The sequence below is a fragment of the Pristis pectinata genome, chromosome 4 (assembly GCF_009764475.1).
Source record: "Pristis pectinata isolate sPriPec2 chromosome 4, sPriPec2.1.pri, whole genome shotgun sequence".
NCBI lineage: Eukaryota > Metazoa > Chordata > Chondrichthyes > Rhinopristiformes > Pristidae > Pristis > Pristis pectinata.
Genome location: NC_067408.1, coordinates 62,145,000 through 62,161,467, shown reverse-complemented (window position 1 = coordinate 62,161,467; position 16,468 = coordinate 62,145,000). Strand labels below are relative to the sequence as shown.

At 45.3% G+C, this 16,468-nt stretch overlaps 1 protein-coding gene and 1 long non-coding RNA gene across 2 annotated transcripts in view; one reads left to right on the top strand and one right to left on the bottom strand.

Annotated features, from left to right (window-relative positions):
- Window positions 1–9,023, bottom strand: part of LOC127569327 (uncharacterized) — a 32,914-nt gene extending 23,891 nt beyond the window's left edge. The window contains exon 1 of the long non-coding RNA XR_007956176.1: window positions 8,888–9,023. This is a non-coding gene — a long non-coding RNA (uncharacterized LOC127569327). The remainder of the gene's footprint in view (window positions 1–8,887) is intronic.
- The window catches only part of vwa8 (von Willebrand factor A domain containing 8), a 321,854-nt gene extending 310,914 nt beyond the window's left edge, over window positions 1–10,940 (top strand). Inside the window, exons 43-45 of the mRNA XM_052013855.1 lie at window positions 2,319–2,417; window positions 4,233–4,471; window positions 9,547–10,940. Coding sequence (XP_051869815.1) covers window positions 2,319–2,417; window positions 4,233–4,471; window positions 9,547–9,655 — 447 coding nt within the window. The 3' untranslated portion in view covers window positions 9,656–10,940. The remainder of the gene's footprint in view (window positions 1–2,318; window positions 2,418–4,232; window positions 4,472–9,546) is intronic.
- The last annotated feature ends 5,528 nt before the right edge of the window (window positions 10,941–16,468 follow it).

Genomic DNA, 16,468 nt, shown 5'->3' with positions numbered 1-16,468 from the left:
CTAAACCAGATCATTAGCAGCAGCACCATGCTTGACACTGAGTTGAGTTTCACACCATGTATCTGCTCCATGTCCTAAGTTGAACCAATTACACAGCCAACACTGGTTCGTGGTTAAGCAGCACCTCATTTTAAAATTTTCACCCTTGCTTTCAAATTCTTCCATAATCTTGAACCTTCACCTTCATGCATCCCTGTAACTCCGAGATCTCCATACTCACAGCTCCAGTGACCTGGGTTCACTTCTGATCTTGCATGCTGTCTGTGCAGAGTTTGATAGGTCTCCCTGTGACCACGTGGGTTTCCTCCGGGTGCTCCGGTTTCCTCCCACATCCCAAAGATGTGCTGGTAGATTAATTGGCTGCAGTAAATTGCCCCTAATATAGGTTAGCAGCAAAAAGAATCAGGGGGGAGTTGATGGATATGTACAAGTTGCAGGGGTACAGGGAAATGAGGGGAGAGGAAAATGGAACTAAAAGGATAGCTTCCCAGGAGTCAGCCTGGTCCTGATACCCTTCCTGAAGGTGGCTGCACAGGTTAATCGGGTGGTAAAGAAGGCATATGGCATGCTTGCCTTTATTAGTTGAAGGACTGTGTTCAAGAGTCAGGAAGTTATGTTACAGCTTTATAAAACTCTGGTTAGGCTGCATCTGGAGTATTGCATTCAATTCTGGTCACCCCATTATAGGAAGGATGTGAAGACTTTGGAGAGGGTGCAGGAGAGGTTTACCAGGATGCTGCCTGGATTACGAGGGTATATGCTATGAGGAGAGGTTGGACAAGCTAAGATTGTTTCCTCTGGAGCGGCGGAGGCTGAGGGGAGACCTGATAGGATTTATAAGGATATGAGAGGCATAAGTAGAGTAGACAGCTGGTATCTTTTTCCCAGGGTTGAAATGTCTAATACTAGAGGGCATGCATTTAAAATGAGAGGGGGAATGTTCAAAGGAGATGTGCTGGGCAAGTTTTTTTACACAGAGTGGTGGCTGCCAGGAGTGGTAGTGGAGGCAAATACAATATAGACGTTTAAGAGGCTCCCAGATAGGCACATGAATGTGCAGAGACATGGATGTTGTGTAGGCAGAAGGTGTTAGTTTAGTTAGACATTTAATGACTGGTTTAATTAGTTCAGCACAACATCGTGGTCCAAAGGGCCTGTTCCTGTGCTGTATTATTCTATGTTTTACGATGGGCTCAATGACTTCCATTAGTGTTGTTATAAGGTCTCCTTGGACATAGTGTCACTGAGAATTAAAATTGAAACAAATCGAGGACATCACAAGTCACTTCAAAAGTTCACACCAAATGTGGTGATTGCTGACAACCCAGAACAACGTCAGTTGCACCATTTTCCAAGGCATAGAAGGCCACAGACTAAATGCGGATGAATGGGATTGGTGTATATAGGTACAACAGGCAACACAAACATGGTAGGCCGAAGGGCCTGTTTCTGTGCCATATGACTCTATGAGCCGCAACCATCATTTGAACATCTCCAGCAGCACTAACCACCTCGCCCTAACATTCAACAGCATCACCACCATTGAATTACCCCACCATTAGTATCTTTGGGGGAGGGTCACTATTGACGACAAGCCCCCTAAATGCTGTGGTTACTAGAGCAGGTCAGCTGCTGGGTAATCTGCAGTGTGTCTTGCTTCCTATCTCCCTGTAGCCCCTCCGCTATCTGAAGGCACACCCTAGGTGTAATGGTGTACATTCCACATGGTAAGATGATCCAACATTTCTCAAACAACTCAACAGCCTACAGGTTAAAGCAGGCCAAACCCCCTTCCACCACTTCAAACATTCATTTGCTCCACCTTTGACACTCGTGGCTACAGTGTACAAGATCTACTAGATTTATTGTAGGGTTCTTCAACAGCCCATCCCAAACCCATGATCTCTGCAAGGGCAATGGATGCATGGAAAGTTCACCGCCTGACATTGAAATATACCAGAGACACAAGAGACTGCAGATGCTGGAATCTGGAGCAAACATAAGAAACTGCTGAAGGAACTCAGCATGTCAGGCAGCATCTGTGGAGGGAAATGGGCAGTCAACGTTTGGGGTCTAGTCCAGATGAAGGGTCTCAACCCAAAACATCAACCGTCCATTTTCCTCCACAGATGCTGCCTGACCCTCTGAGTTCCCCCAAGCAGTTTGTGATTGAACTATACCACACAGACTGAAGGGGTTCACTGCCACATGCTCAAGGGTATTTAGGAATGAACAATAAATGTTAGCTTTTATTGCTGCCTTGCATAGATTAAAGGAAAGAAATATACTGCATCTGATGTTTTATTTTATCTCTTCAGTATGACATTGTTGGTCACTCAGGAGATGGATTCAACATCGAACTAGTCAGAAGCGAAAAGCTTCCCAAAAACAACAAGGAGAGACTGCGGATTATTAAGGTAATTTGTTTTGCTATTTTGGTTATGTCTGAACTCGGCTTCTGTTGCGGAGGTTCACTAAGTGAGGTCTGAACTACAGGAAATAGACGGCAGGTCAGTAAATGATTTTAAATTTGAGGCTGATGGATTTTTGCTGGCGAAGATGTGGGATGTGGGGCCAAGGAGGGTGAATAAAATTAAGATGCTGATTAGTTGAGATCTCATTACATTGTTAAATAGGTTCTGGGCGTGAATGGCCTATTCCCATTCCAATGAGCAGAGACCTCACCCATGAAATACACTGTAAGGTGCAGCCTGGCCGTACAGAGGTTCAGGAGACGTCAACCTGCCCAGTCAGATATAGCTGATGTGATGAGTTCTGACAAAGGGTCTCTGACCTGAAATCTGTTTCTCTTCCCACAGATGCTGCCTAACCTGCTGAGTATTTCCAGCATTTTCTGATTTTATTTCATATTTCCAGTGTGTGCATTGTATTTCGATATTCATGTAAATCGTTACCTGATTTATACTCTTCGAATACCCTCAGCTAAAAATAAAATCAACCTCAAGCTTGCAAACTGCAAAACCCAGCACCCATGATCATTTGGTGAGGATAGAGTTGCAGATTTAAGAAGTTGATTATCCTGGTCAAGCTACTTTAACAGCCACTACTTAAAGTAAGTTGAGTGGTGCATTGTAGAGGTGTGATCACACTAGGTTCTCGGATGCAGCATAGACTGGAACATTGGAGATATTTTAGATGGTGCACCTCAGCTCAATGCTCCAATGACATTCTGCAGCTCTGTCAGACTACCTCCAAGGGCCCAATGTTACAAATTACCTCCTGAGTGCAAGTGCCTTGCAGTCTGCCAATCTCCTCTCTCTGATTCACATCAAGTGCCATCTGCCAGTGTCTCTCTGATTCCCAATCAATGTTGTCTCCAACTGCTTTAGTAATTTCCAATCAATAGTCTGCCAATCTCTGTCATTCCAAAACAGTACTGTCGACCAGTCTCTCTTTCACTCTGCTGACATCTCTTTAGTACTCCCAATCAACACTGTCTGCCTGTGCCTCTCTACTGCTCTTTCCCTCTCTCTCTCTCTCTGTTCGTACAGCACAGTAACAGGCCATTCGGCCAACCGCATCCACACCAACGAGTGGGCACTCATCCATATTAACCCCGTCTTCTAGCACTTGGCCCATAGCCTTCAATGCCTAGGCAACTGAACACAATACTCTAAGTGCAGCCTCATCAGCATTTTTTACAACCGCACCATAATCTCCCAGCTTCTATACTCAATGCCCTGATTAATGAAGACCAGCATGCCAAAAGCCTTCTTCTCCACCCTGTCTACCTGTGGCTCTACTTTCAGGGAACCATGTATCTGAAACTCCAAGGTATGTCTGTTGTACAACACTCCCCAGGGCCTGACCATTCACTGTGAAAGTCTTATCTGGATTTGACTTTCCAAAATGCAACACGTCACATTTACCTGCATTAAACTCCATTTGTCATTCCTCAGCCCATTTACTCAGCTGAACGAGATCTCCCTGTAACTTTTGATACCATTTGCCAGTTGAGCTCTAAGGCTCTCAATGCCTGCTGGCTGTTACGCTTTTCCGTATCTCCCACTCAACGCTATCGGCCGTATTTCTCTGTGATTCCCAGTCATATTGAAATTGTGGTAATAATTCAGATGCTCAGTCATTGATGGGAAACATTGGTTGGAAGTTACCACAAGAGACCAGCAGCACTTACTAGGTCGGAGGTGTACATTCCACTGTGGGCTGTGTGCATATGAGATCTGTCACTGATAAATGTCTTCCTTCTTCAGACAATGCATGCCCATGCCCAATTTTGTATGAGTGGAGACCACACTCTCGAAGGGACAGAACACGCCATCCAAGAGATTGCCAAAGAAGAGGCAGATGAACATTTTGTCATTGTGCTGAGTGATGCTAACTTGGAGCGGTATGGTATAAGCTCTGCGAGGTTTGCCCGGGCATTGTCCTGCAATCCTCAAGTCAATGCCTTTGCCATTTTCATTGGATCCCTGGGCGACCAAGCAGAAAGGTATTTACCCTGATTTGTGAATTTTGTTTGCTTTGTCTGTGTGTATTCCACATCCCCACCGAATGTTTAATTCTACGTTCAAAGGTGATGTTCAAGTCTCACTCCAGAGACCTGAGCCCTCATTTCAGGCCAATACTCCAGTGTGGGCTGAGGAAATGCTCCACTGTCGGAGGTATTCGTCTTTCAGATGTGATATTAAATCAAGGACCAATTCAGTGCTTGTTTGACTCTTCAGAAAAGTCAAGCAAATCGAGCTTATTGTCATATGCACAAGTACGGTGAGGTACAGGTACAATGAAAAGCTTGCAGCAGCATCACAGGCACGTAGATTCAGACATCAACACACAGATCATAAATTATACATAAATTATACCAGACAGTGAAGAAAATAAAAGACTGTGCAAAATAAGACATCAGTGCAAAAGAACACGCAATCAAGTACATGGTGGTGCAAGAGGTGCTCCGTACCGTTCCATTGCTGAGGTGGGGTTAGGGTTGTGCAGGTTGGTTCAAGAACCTGATGGTTGTAGGGAAGCCTCTGTCACTATTTCCACTCTTCCCTCTTCCATCTGCCTATCACCCCTCCTCATCTGGACCCACAGTCCATGGAGTTTTTTCTTTCAAAGTGTGCGACTGTTCTACAATAAGAAACACACCATACTTCCACTTCACGCATATCTCCCCAGGGCACGGTTGCACTGGAGAGGGTGCAGAGGAGATTCACCAGGGTAGAGGGGTTTGTGCTCCATGGAGCGGAGGAGGGCAAAGGGGGACCTGTATAACCTTATGAGGGGCACAGGTAGGGAGGATAATGCCCCCCACAGCAGTGGTGTCTAAAACTAGAGGACATGGGTTTAATATAAAGAGCAGGAGGCTGAGGGAAGATCTGAGGAAGATTTTTTTTTCACCCAGAGGGTGGTTGGAATCTGGAACAGACTGCCTGAGAGGGTGGTGGAGGCAGAGACTCTCACAACTATCCAGACAAGCACCAGAATCACCAAGGCGTTCTAGGCTACGGACCAAGTGCTGGTAAATGGGATTAGTGTGGATTGGTGCTTGATGGTCAGCATGGATGTGGTGGGCCGAAGGACCTGTTTCTGTGCTGTATGACTCTATAAATTTGTGCACAAGTAATTCCCATAAACCACAATACAATAACGACCAGATAGTGGTGCTGATCAAAGATTTCAAGTAAATTGCTCCGCCTCTGTCCCTTTTCTCCATCTTCTTGATCTACCCAGTTCCTCCTACACTCACCCCAGCTCCCCATCACCCTGTCTCTTTCCCTTCCTCCACTCCATCTGCCCATCGGCCACACACTCCTTCTACCGCTTCTCGTCCCTCTGCTGTTCCCATCTGCCCTCCCCACCTCCCTTATTTCGTTCCACGCTCCACCTTCCTCTCCTATCAGGTTCCATCATCTTCAGCCCTTTGTCACCTCCACCCCTCACCTCCCAGCCTCTGTCACTGTTCCCATTCTCCTCTCCCCCATCTGCCTCTCACCCCTCCTCACCCGGATCTACCGATTACTTGCCAGCTCTTGCTCCACCCCTTCCCTTCGCCTTTTTATACTGACTATCTCCCCTCTGTCTCTTAGTCCAGACGAAGGGTCTCTACCAGAAACAACAACTGTCCATGTCCCACCACAGATGCTGCCTGACCCGCTGAGTTCCTCCAGCTTTTTGTGTTTTGCTCCAGATTCCAGCATCTGCAGTCTCTTGTGTCTCCACTGGTCGAAGATTTAATATTATCCACTGAGGATATCTCTCTTGTTCTTTGAAAATCACAGAGCCATACAGCACGGAAACAGGCCCTTCAAACCACCAAGTCCACATCAAACATCAAGCACTCATTCTGACCGTCAAGCATCTATCATCCACTTTTGTCAGATAGCTTGCATCCACCTGAGGGAGCAGGCAGGCATGACATTTTAAATGAAATGCATCACCTCCAACAGTGCAACACTCCCTCAGTACTTTGTGAGTGGGACAACCCAAAATGCTCTGACTCAGAGCTGGAGTGAGATGAACTGAACCAAGGTAACAAAGGTAAATGTTGTGAACGGCAGGAGGATATGGTGAAGAGTGCCCCAGCTATAAGCACATCTCTCCACTGATTTTAAAAACTTCAGCGTTCCACCATCTAATCTATACACAGGAACTGCAGAGAGGCAACTGACTTCTCCCTACCTTAAAACCATAAGATACAGGAGCAGAATTAGGCCATTCAACCCATCGAGTCTGCCCCACCATTCAGTCATGGCTGATTATTTTTTTCAACCCCATTCTCCTGCCTTCTCCCCATAATCCTTATTCCCTTTTACCAGTCAAGAACCTATCAATCTCTACCTTAAATGCACCCAATGACTTGGCCTCCACCACCCTCTGTGGCAATGAATTCCAAGATTCACCACCCTCTGGCTGAAGAAATTACTCCTCATCTCAGTTCTAAATGGACATCCCTTTATTTTGAGGCTGTACCCTCAGACTCGCGGAGTCTCGGACTGTACCGAGACTCTCCTACTAATGGAAACATCCTCTCCACGTCCACTTTAGCCAAGCCTTTCTGTATCCGGTAGGTTTCAATGAGACCCCCCCCCCCATCATTCTGAACTCCATCGAGTACAGGCCCAGAGACATCAAATGCTTCTCATACGTTGGGCCTTTCATTCCCGGGATCATTCCTCCCCCCATCTACAGTGTGGCCCTCTATTCTGTCCTTTCAAGATTTGCAGAAGCTTTCCTGATTAAATCCCAACCTGTAGCTCGCTGTCGAGATCAGGAACTTACAAGAATACTCCACTCAGTTCCGGCACCACTGCTCAGTGAGGGTTTTTTTTAGCTCAGAGGTCAATGCACAACAACACTGTGGGTAAATGGGTTACAATTGTGAGTCTGGGTTCCTTTACTTAGTTTTATTTTACCCCCTTGATTGAAGTGCTCAAATGATGCCAGGATAGAAACAGCGAAACTAATTCCTCTGGTGGAAAAGTCTTCGCTGGGATATGATAAGATTTTATTTCCTATCCTTAATTCCCTTTGATATTGTCCAGAACACCGGCTGGCTCATCACCGTTCCTTCAATAGGTTCCAACAAGGGCACCTCCTTGACCTGCCAAGGTCAGTGAGTTGAGTCATATGGTGCTTTTAAGTAAGGAGTTCCAGAATGAGGGGTGATTTTACTGAAGTGTATAAAATCCGAAAAAGACATGAGAGGGTAGATGGTTCCACTAGTGGGAGCGTCTCGAACAAAGGGCTATAGTTACAATATAATGGAACAGTCATTTAATACTGAGGCGTGTAGGAATTTCTTCTCGCATAGGGTGGTGAATCTCTGGAATTCCTTACCCTGGAGGGGTGTGGAGGCTGGATCTCTGGGGGTGTTTAAATAGAATATAGATAAATGTTTGAAAGATCGAGGGATTGAGGGCTGTGGGGGACTGGGGACAGAGGAGGGTTCAAGGCTTGAGGCAGATCAGCCATGGTCATATTGAATGGCAGGGCAGGCTTGAGGGGCCGAGTGGCCTACTCCTGCTCCTGTTTTCTTGTTATCTTGTGCCTAAATTAGAATAACATGTTCAGAACAAGGGGCTGGCCTTAAAATTCAAGGTAGATATTCAGGGAGGGTTCCAGGAGGCATTTCTGCACATAAGGGCAAGGGAATGACTGGGTTAATTCAACATTTCATTACAGAGATGGATAGATTTCTTATCAAGGAAGCATATTGAGATTAATAGAACCAAGGTCAGTAGATGGAGTTAAACCTCAGATGAGCTGTGATCCAGTTAGATATTGGAGCAGAGTTGGGATACTGATTGGTCTACCCCTGTTCCTTAGTTCCCAAGTGCATTCCTCTGCACCTTCCTCATACATTCAGAGATGCTCAAATAAACCCTGTGTGCAAGCCATCCTCTGGTGTGACTGCTGCTCAGTGACGCCCGTAGTTAAGTAGGCTCTTGGGATTTTGTTCTGGACAACAGGTTAACATAGAACATAGAACAGTACAGCACAGGAACAGGCCTTCAGCCCACCATGTCTGCACCAAACACAATGCCAAATTAAACTAAATCCCTCTGCCTGTACGTGATCCATATCCCCCCATTCCCTGCGTATTCATGTGTCTGTCTTACAGTCTCTTAAACACCACCATCGTATCTGCTTCCACCACTACCTCTGGCAGCCCATTCCAGCCACTTACCATGTAAAAAACATGCCCCACACATCTCCTTGAAACTTTTCCCCTCTCACTTTAAATGCATGTCCTCTAGTACTTGATATTTCTACCTTTGGAGAAAGATTCTGACTGTCTACCCTATCTATGCTTCTCATAATTTTATAAACTTTTATCAGGTCCTCCCTCAGCCTCCACCGCTCCAGAGAAAAGAAAGTTTATCCAACCTCTCCTTATAGCTCTTACCCTCTAATCCAGGCAGCATCCTGGTAAACCTCTTCTGTACCCATTCCCAAGGCCTCCACATCCTTCCAGTAGTGCGTTGACCAGAACTGCACACAGTACTCCAAATGTGGTCTAACCAAAGTTTTATACAGCTGCAACATGACTCTTGTGTTCAGGTTCATAGCCAGTATCACACTTTGATGATTAAATGTGGGCAGAGTCTTAATTTAAATAAACTATAAAGAGATAGCAAAAAAAGGACAAATTGCAGTTGGCAGTCTGGATATCTCAGTTCATCAATGCAGTTAAATGCATGGTGTTTCTACAGTGTACAATGATTCACCATTGCCACTAGAGGATTCCTAGATACAATAGTGTTTGAATAGTGCTTAAACGTTCTTTCTAAGAGCTGCCACTTGGTGCTCTGTGTGCTGAACCATGGTGAGTGACTTCTGAATACAAAAACTGCAGAAACAGAGCTCTTATGCTTGAAAGGAAGCTGGCATTTAGCCTCTGAGTGCTTCCTCTCACTGCTGCTGTCCATTGCCTGGATAATGTGCGAAAGAATGGCATGTATTGTTAGGTTGTAGAACAACCAAAAAAAGCTTCCTTTCTGAAAAGAAAGCCCTCAAAGCTTTTCCACTCTATAATTTGCAATGTTAATTTGCCTTGGATTCCAGGCTCCAACAGACACTGCCCGCTGGAAGGTCCTTCGTTGCCATGGACGCCAAACAAATCCCACAGATTCTGCAGCAGATCTTCACGTCCACTCTGTTGTCAACAGCCTAGGATTGTCCAGATGGGAGCGACGTGCAGCCAGGAGATGGTGGGAAAATAAACACACGATTAATTTATCTCCATCTGCAGGACATCCCCAGGGCCCGTACAATGATGCCAGCACCCCCTCCATCGCATTTAGCTGTTCATCCCCTGCAGTGTCGGGACAGAGACGTGAAGAGGGTCTGTAACCAAACAGCTTTACCACCCAAGGGCTCTGAGCCGAACATTGTAGTGCCTTTTAATCATTTCTTTGTAAATTTACAAACTGATTGCTAAATTGTACCTGTGCAATAAATAGAGTCACATTGGGCCCTTAGATAGTCAGTGGAGAAGTGGTTTCAGTAAACTTTTCCATGTTGAAAGACAAAGCATTTAAGGTGGTTATTCTGATGCTCATCCATTATAAAGCAGTGTGAGGTGTTTGGAAATCAGAGTGAGAGGTGGATCCCATAGTCAGAGGCAAACTGCTGATGTTCCAGACACCTTCGTGGTTGCTTCCCCTGTAGTGACCTCTCAGCAGTGGTATTGGCGGGGATGTGAGAGGGAATAGGTTACAGGGAACTAAGTGAGGAATGGGATTGCTCTGAAGGCCAGCATTGACTAAATGGGCTGAGTGGCCTTCTTTTATGATGTGAGGAAATACAAACACAATCTCACTTCCAAGTCATTGCAGTGCTGGATGGAGTTACTGCTAAACAAGACCTGGTGAAAATGTATGTAAGGGTGAGGGTAGATGAAACATTATGTTGCAAAGAACCCTCGCAATGGGAGCTAGTTGCCACAGCCTCTCACTGAAGGGAGCAGGACCTCCAGGCTTCACAGGAAATAGGAATAGTGTCAAAGCAAAGGAAAACCAACTGGTGTTCATCCATATGCTCCTCGTCTTCCTAGTGGCTCTTTCTGACTAACTAGTAAAAGCCAACTGATAAATCATTTCCTTGCCTCTCAGATTTTATTTTCACATATATGTACAGGAGGGCTCTGCCAAATAGCCTGGGGTGTCATTCCTGGGAAGAGCCTTTGCCAGAGCCCACCCACCAGTTATCACAGTGAGTTCGATCTTTGAATCAAATCTGTTCAATGTTTAAGAAGGACCATCTTCACTGTATTTATAATTAATCTGTAAAGAAAAGCATGATGTGATTTAGATACTGATTTCTATTTCACAAAGCTAGATATAAATAATATATTGGTCAAATGGTGATTTAATTCATGATATGTGTTAACAAAATAAAGTTCAATTTATTTAATATCTCAGAAAGAACATTCATTTCATCCTCCCTGGGGTTTTTGATCATCTCGTATGCAATGTAAACAAACTCGGAAGCTGGCAGCCAAGTTTGGGCCGGTGTCATTCTACAAGTAGTTGACACACATGGGATTCTTTGGGTCAACCAGGCCTCAGTTGGTGGCATTCTCAACCGTCCTTCCAGAAACTTGAGCATAGAAATACAGGTTGACACTCCTGTGCAGTGCTGAGTTGTCAGAAGTGCTGTCTTTTGGGTGAGATGTTACACCGAGACCCTGTCTGTGCCCTTTGGTGGATATAAAAGATCTTCCAACACTATTTAAGAAGCCATGGTAGTTCCCTTTGGTGTCCTAGCTAATTTTTATCCCTCATTCGACACTGCCAAAGCAGGTTCCCTCTGTAGAACATAGAACACTACAACTCAGTACAGGCCCTTCGCCCCAACAATGTTGTGCCGACATTTTATCCTGCTCCAAGATCTATCTAACCCTTCCCTCCCACATAGCCCTTCATTCTTCTATCATTCATGTGCCTATCTAAGAGTCTCTTAAATGTCCCTAATGTATCTGCCCCCACAACCTTTGCCAGCTGTGCGTTCCACACACCGACCATTCTGTGTAAAAACCTTACCCCTGACATCCCCCTTATACATTCGTCCAATCACCTTAAAATTATGCCCCTCTCATGTTAGCCATTATCACCCTGGGAAAAAGTCTCTGACTGTCCACTCGATCTATGCCTCTTATCATCCTGTACACCTCTATCAAGTCACCGCTCATCCTCCTTCTCTCCAAAGAGAAAAGGTAAGATCTTTATTAGTCACATGTACATCGAAACAGTGAAATACATTTTTTGCGTAGTGATTTCGGGGGGCAGCCTGCAAGTGTCACCACTCTTCCGGCACCAACATAGCATGCCCATAACTCCCTAACCTGTACATCTTTGGAATGTGGGAGGAAACCCACACAGACACGGGGAGAACATACAAACTCCTTACAGACAGTGGCCAGATTTGAACCCGGGTCGCTGGTGCTGTAAAGCATTGTGCTAACCACTATGCTACCGTGCCGTACTGTACCGTGCCCTAGCACACTCAACCTATCCTCATGAGACACGCTCTCCAATCCAGGCAGCATCCTGGTGAACCTCCTCTGCACCTTCTCTAAAGCTTCTACATACTTCTACATACTATAATGAGGCGACCAGAACTGAACACAATACTCAAGAAACAAGCTACATTTTCCTTACAATTAAAACTGTGACCACACTTCAAAAGCACTTCAAAGCAGAAAATGCTGAAACGCTCAGCAGGTCAGGCATCTAGAGAGAGAAAAACAGAATTAGTGTTTCAGGTCAATAACCCTTCTTCAGAATTAGGAAATATTAGAAAGGGAACAATAGAAGGGGGTAGGGTGGAGAGAACAAAAGGAGTGTTTTTCAAAAGTATTTATCTTGCAGTAAAGCACTTTGGAATCATTTGAACGTGCAAGCGTTTGGTTTCTGTCATATGATTGTAGAACTACGGCATTTACTCAGCCAGCCTTTTGTAACTCCCCATGTACTGCTTTGCCCCTATTTCCCATTCCTTTTTTGTTCTCCATTTTCGTATATTTATGTTATTCTTAAACAATGTGCTGTTACTGCCATTATAATTGTTTGGTAGATTGAACCAAACCTTTGAAGGGTCCTGACCCGAAACGTTGACCACCTGCTTTTCTCCATGGATGCTGCCTGGCCTGCTGAGTTCCTCCAGCATCATAGTGTTTTTAATTTGGTAATTGGTTTACTATTGTCACTGTTTTGCCTGCCATCCAGACAGATTATTTCAAAACATAAGTACATCGAGGTAGTACAAGCAAAATTCAATAACAGAATGCAGAATATAGTGTTACAGTTACAGAGAAAGTGCAGTGCAGGTAGACAAATAAAGTGCAAGGGTCATGACGAGGTAAATTGTGAGATCAAGAGTTTGTCTTTATCGTACAAGAGGTCTGTTCAAGAGTCTTATAACAGCAGGATAGAAGTTGTCCTTGAGCCTGGTGCTGCATGTTTTCAAGCTTTTGTATCTTCTGCCTGATGGGAGGGGGGAGAAGAGAGAATGACTGGGGTGGGAGGGGTCCTTGATTATGTTGGCTGCTTTCCTGAGGCAGTGGAACGTGTAGACAGTCCATGGAGGCGGGGGGTCTGGTTTTCATGATGGACTGAGCTGTGTCCATAACGCTGCAATTTCTTGTGGCCTTTACTGAGTCAGCCATGGTTCAGATGGTCAGAAGGTTGTGTGTTCAAGCCTCAGTCCCGCACTGCATGATTGGAGGAGCCCCCTTGTTAAATGAATTGACTTAATAAGACCCTGCGTCAGGACAGGAAAGATTGACATTTCCTTTCCTCCCACAGGTGCTGCTCAACCCTCTGAGTTCCTCCTGAAGGTTGTTTGTTGCTCCAGATTCCAGCAACTACAGTAAAACAAACTGCTGGCAGAACTCAGCAGGTCAGGAAGCATCTGTGGAGGAAGAAGAATGATCAACATGCTGAGCCGAGACCCTGCAGCAGGACTGAGAGTGTGGAGGAGAAATGGCCAGTGTAAAGGAGGGGTGAGGCAGGGGTTGGTAGGTGATAGGTGGAACCAGGTGAAGAGGGAGATGGTGGGCAGATGGAGACAGGAGGGGGAGGGGTGGAGGTGGGAGATGGCGGCTGGTTTGTGATAGGTAGAACAGGAGAAGGAGAGAGAAAAGGGGGACAGATGGCGCCAGGTGGGGGGAGGGGAGGGTGGAGGTGGAGGCAGAGGCCGGAAGGTGATAAGTGGAGGCACAAGAGGCTGCAGATGCTGGAAGGTGATAAGTGAAAGCAGATAAGGGAGGGGTGAGAGGCTGATGAGAGCAATGGGGGGGGGGGTGACCCAGTGGGTTAAGTGTGTGGGCGATGGGCAGATTGAACCAGGTGAAGGAGGGGAGAGAAACTGGGTCATGCCTTGAGGGGGAGGATATTTGAAAAAAGAGGAGTGAGGGAACCTGGATGGATCAGAAGGGAAAGAGAAAGGAACACAAGGGGTGTGGGTTACCTGAAATTGAAGAATTCAAGGTTCATACCATCGGTTTGCAGACTACCCCAGCGGAATATGAGGTGTTGCTCTTCTAGTTTGTGTTTGACCTCACCGTGGCAGTGGAGAAGGCCAAGGACAGACAGATCGCTGTGGGAATGGGAAAGGGAGTTGAAATGGGTTGCAACCAGGAGCTCATAATGGCCTTTGCAGACAGAGCGCAGGTGCTCTGCAAAATGGTTGGTCTCACTGATGTAGAGGAGGCCACATTGAGAGTACGGAATGCAATCGGCAAGGCTGGAGGAGGTGCATGTGAATCGGCCCGATATTGAAAGCCACTACTTTGATAAACTGTTCGTCAACTGCTCTGAGCATACACCTGAAAGAAAACCAGAAAATGCTGGAAACACTCAGCAGGTCAGGCAGCATCTGTAGAAAAAGAAACTGTTTTGGGTCAAAGACCCTTCATCAGAGGAACTGCATGCACCTGTATGGTTCAGTGTATAATGGTGCAGTGGTAAAGGCTCAGGGTGTTCAGCCAGGTTGCTGTGTGCTCAAACCACTATTTCACAGCCAGTACTGTCAACTCACTTCTTCAAGGGGTTGGGGCCAAGTGACATATATCAATTTTAAAAATGTCAGGAATTGTGGCTATAAATGGTGACAGCAGATGAAATTTTGTGTGGCATCATCGGCGTTGCTTAAAAATAACCGCACAGAATTGAAATCTAAACCTAACAATCCTTTTAACAAATAGCCTAAATCCTCGAGTATAACCCTGAGTCAAGTGGAATGGACTAAGAGAATGAAGGCGTGGGTTGGAACAAAGGGGCCATTACCAGTGAAACCAATGATCTCAGGTGCTGATAATAACAAACGCAAAGAGGGACAGTTGCTATTGCAACCCACAAACTGACACCCTAACCTCAAAGCAAGAAGTGAGAAGTTTTCAAGAACAGAAGTTTTGGAAACATTAATGTTTGGCAGTTGCTATTTCTAGAGGGTTGCCTGATAAAGTTGCTGAGCAAGTGCCCACATCTCTGTGAGTCATGGCAAATGTTCCCGGTATTGACCTGCTGACTGAATGGGCAGAAAGTACAACAGCAAATTCACATTTTTGAGCTGCTTTAGTAGAAGGAAACATCCCGTGTTTTGTTCAATAAAAGAGGATTTTCAAATAGAAAATAACATTGATCCACACCTTGGAGATGTCAGAGTAGGTGACCAGAGAAGTCAGTTTTAAGGAGTAATCTTGCAAGAGGAGAGAGAGGTGGGGAGGCTTGGAGAGGGACATGGAGATCTCTTAGAACATTGGAAGTAGGAGGCAAACCCAGCAGTTAAAACAAGGTTCCAGAACCGGAGGAACATGTGTATCTTGAGATTTCAGAGATCGGGAGCAGTGAGACCAAGGGAGAATTTAGAAACAAATGTGTGAATTTTAAAACCAAGACATTGCTGGATAGTAAGACCATGTGAATACAGATGTGCTGGGTGGCTAGGACACAGGCAGCAGCGTTTCAGGTAAGCTCAAGTGTTAATCAGTGTGCAGAATTAAACCATCCAGGACCTAGATTCAGCTTCCACACTGCAGTTGTAGTGTCTTCCCTTTATCCATTTCCTGAGGCTGTTCCAATGACAAGTTCAGACAAGAGTGAGCGCTGGGGACATACTATTGCTTGTGGAGGATTCAGCTTTGATTTTATTGTAATTTGGAGCAGGCGTTAGGGGCCAAATGGTCTACTCCTGCTGCTGTGTCTTATATCCTTTGTGAAAGAAACACGAAGGGCTCAAACCATGGGTGAATTGACTGGGAATAAGTGTCACAAACAGAATTAATGATCAGTCATTCATCTCACATGTACTAGTTGTGCGAGTGCATCCAATCTCCTCACAGTGTTGTATTGTCCAGCACCAACTGTCTTCACTGCCACCGACACTACTACAAATACTCTCCATTCACAAGGTAGATCCACATCTCTAACCCAATGCCTTACGTTATGTTGTCATCTCCCTGAATGAGGGATTCTAATAAACTAAGTAACAAGGAAACTATTTTACCTACAGACGGTTCTGAAACCAGGGAGGTTTAAGAAAATTTGCAAAACAAAAACCAGAGGAGAAGATATGGTGACATTTCTTATGCAGTGAGCTATGATGGACTGTGATGCATCAAGTGGGTGGGTGGTGGGAGTTGTTTCAATTTTAATTTGCACAGTGGGATCAGATATATATCTACAAAGGAGAAATTTGCAAGTCTCTGTGTGAAGACCGGAGGTGGACTGAATTGATATTTCTTACAGGGATGCACCAATCAGTGACCTCTTGTGCTGTCCCATTCTACTTGCTGAATGTTTAGCATTGTCATTATATTCACGTGTAAAATGATTGGTCTCAGTGGCACTTGTTATACTTTCAGGTAGAAGAGATTATCTTTAACCATCTGGAATGTGTGTCTTGCAATTGACTGCCAGCTTCACAGACACTCAGTGTCTCTATTTGTTGAGGATATTTTTGGAAATGCCCGGTGAATGATACA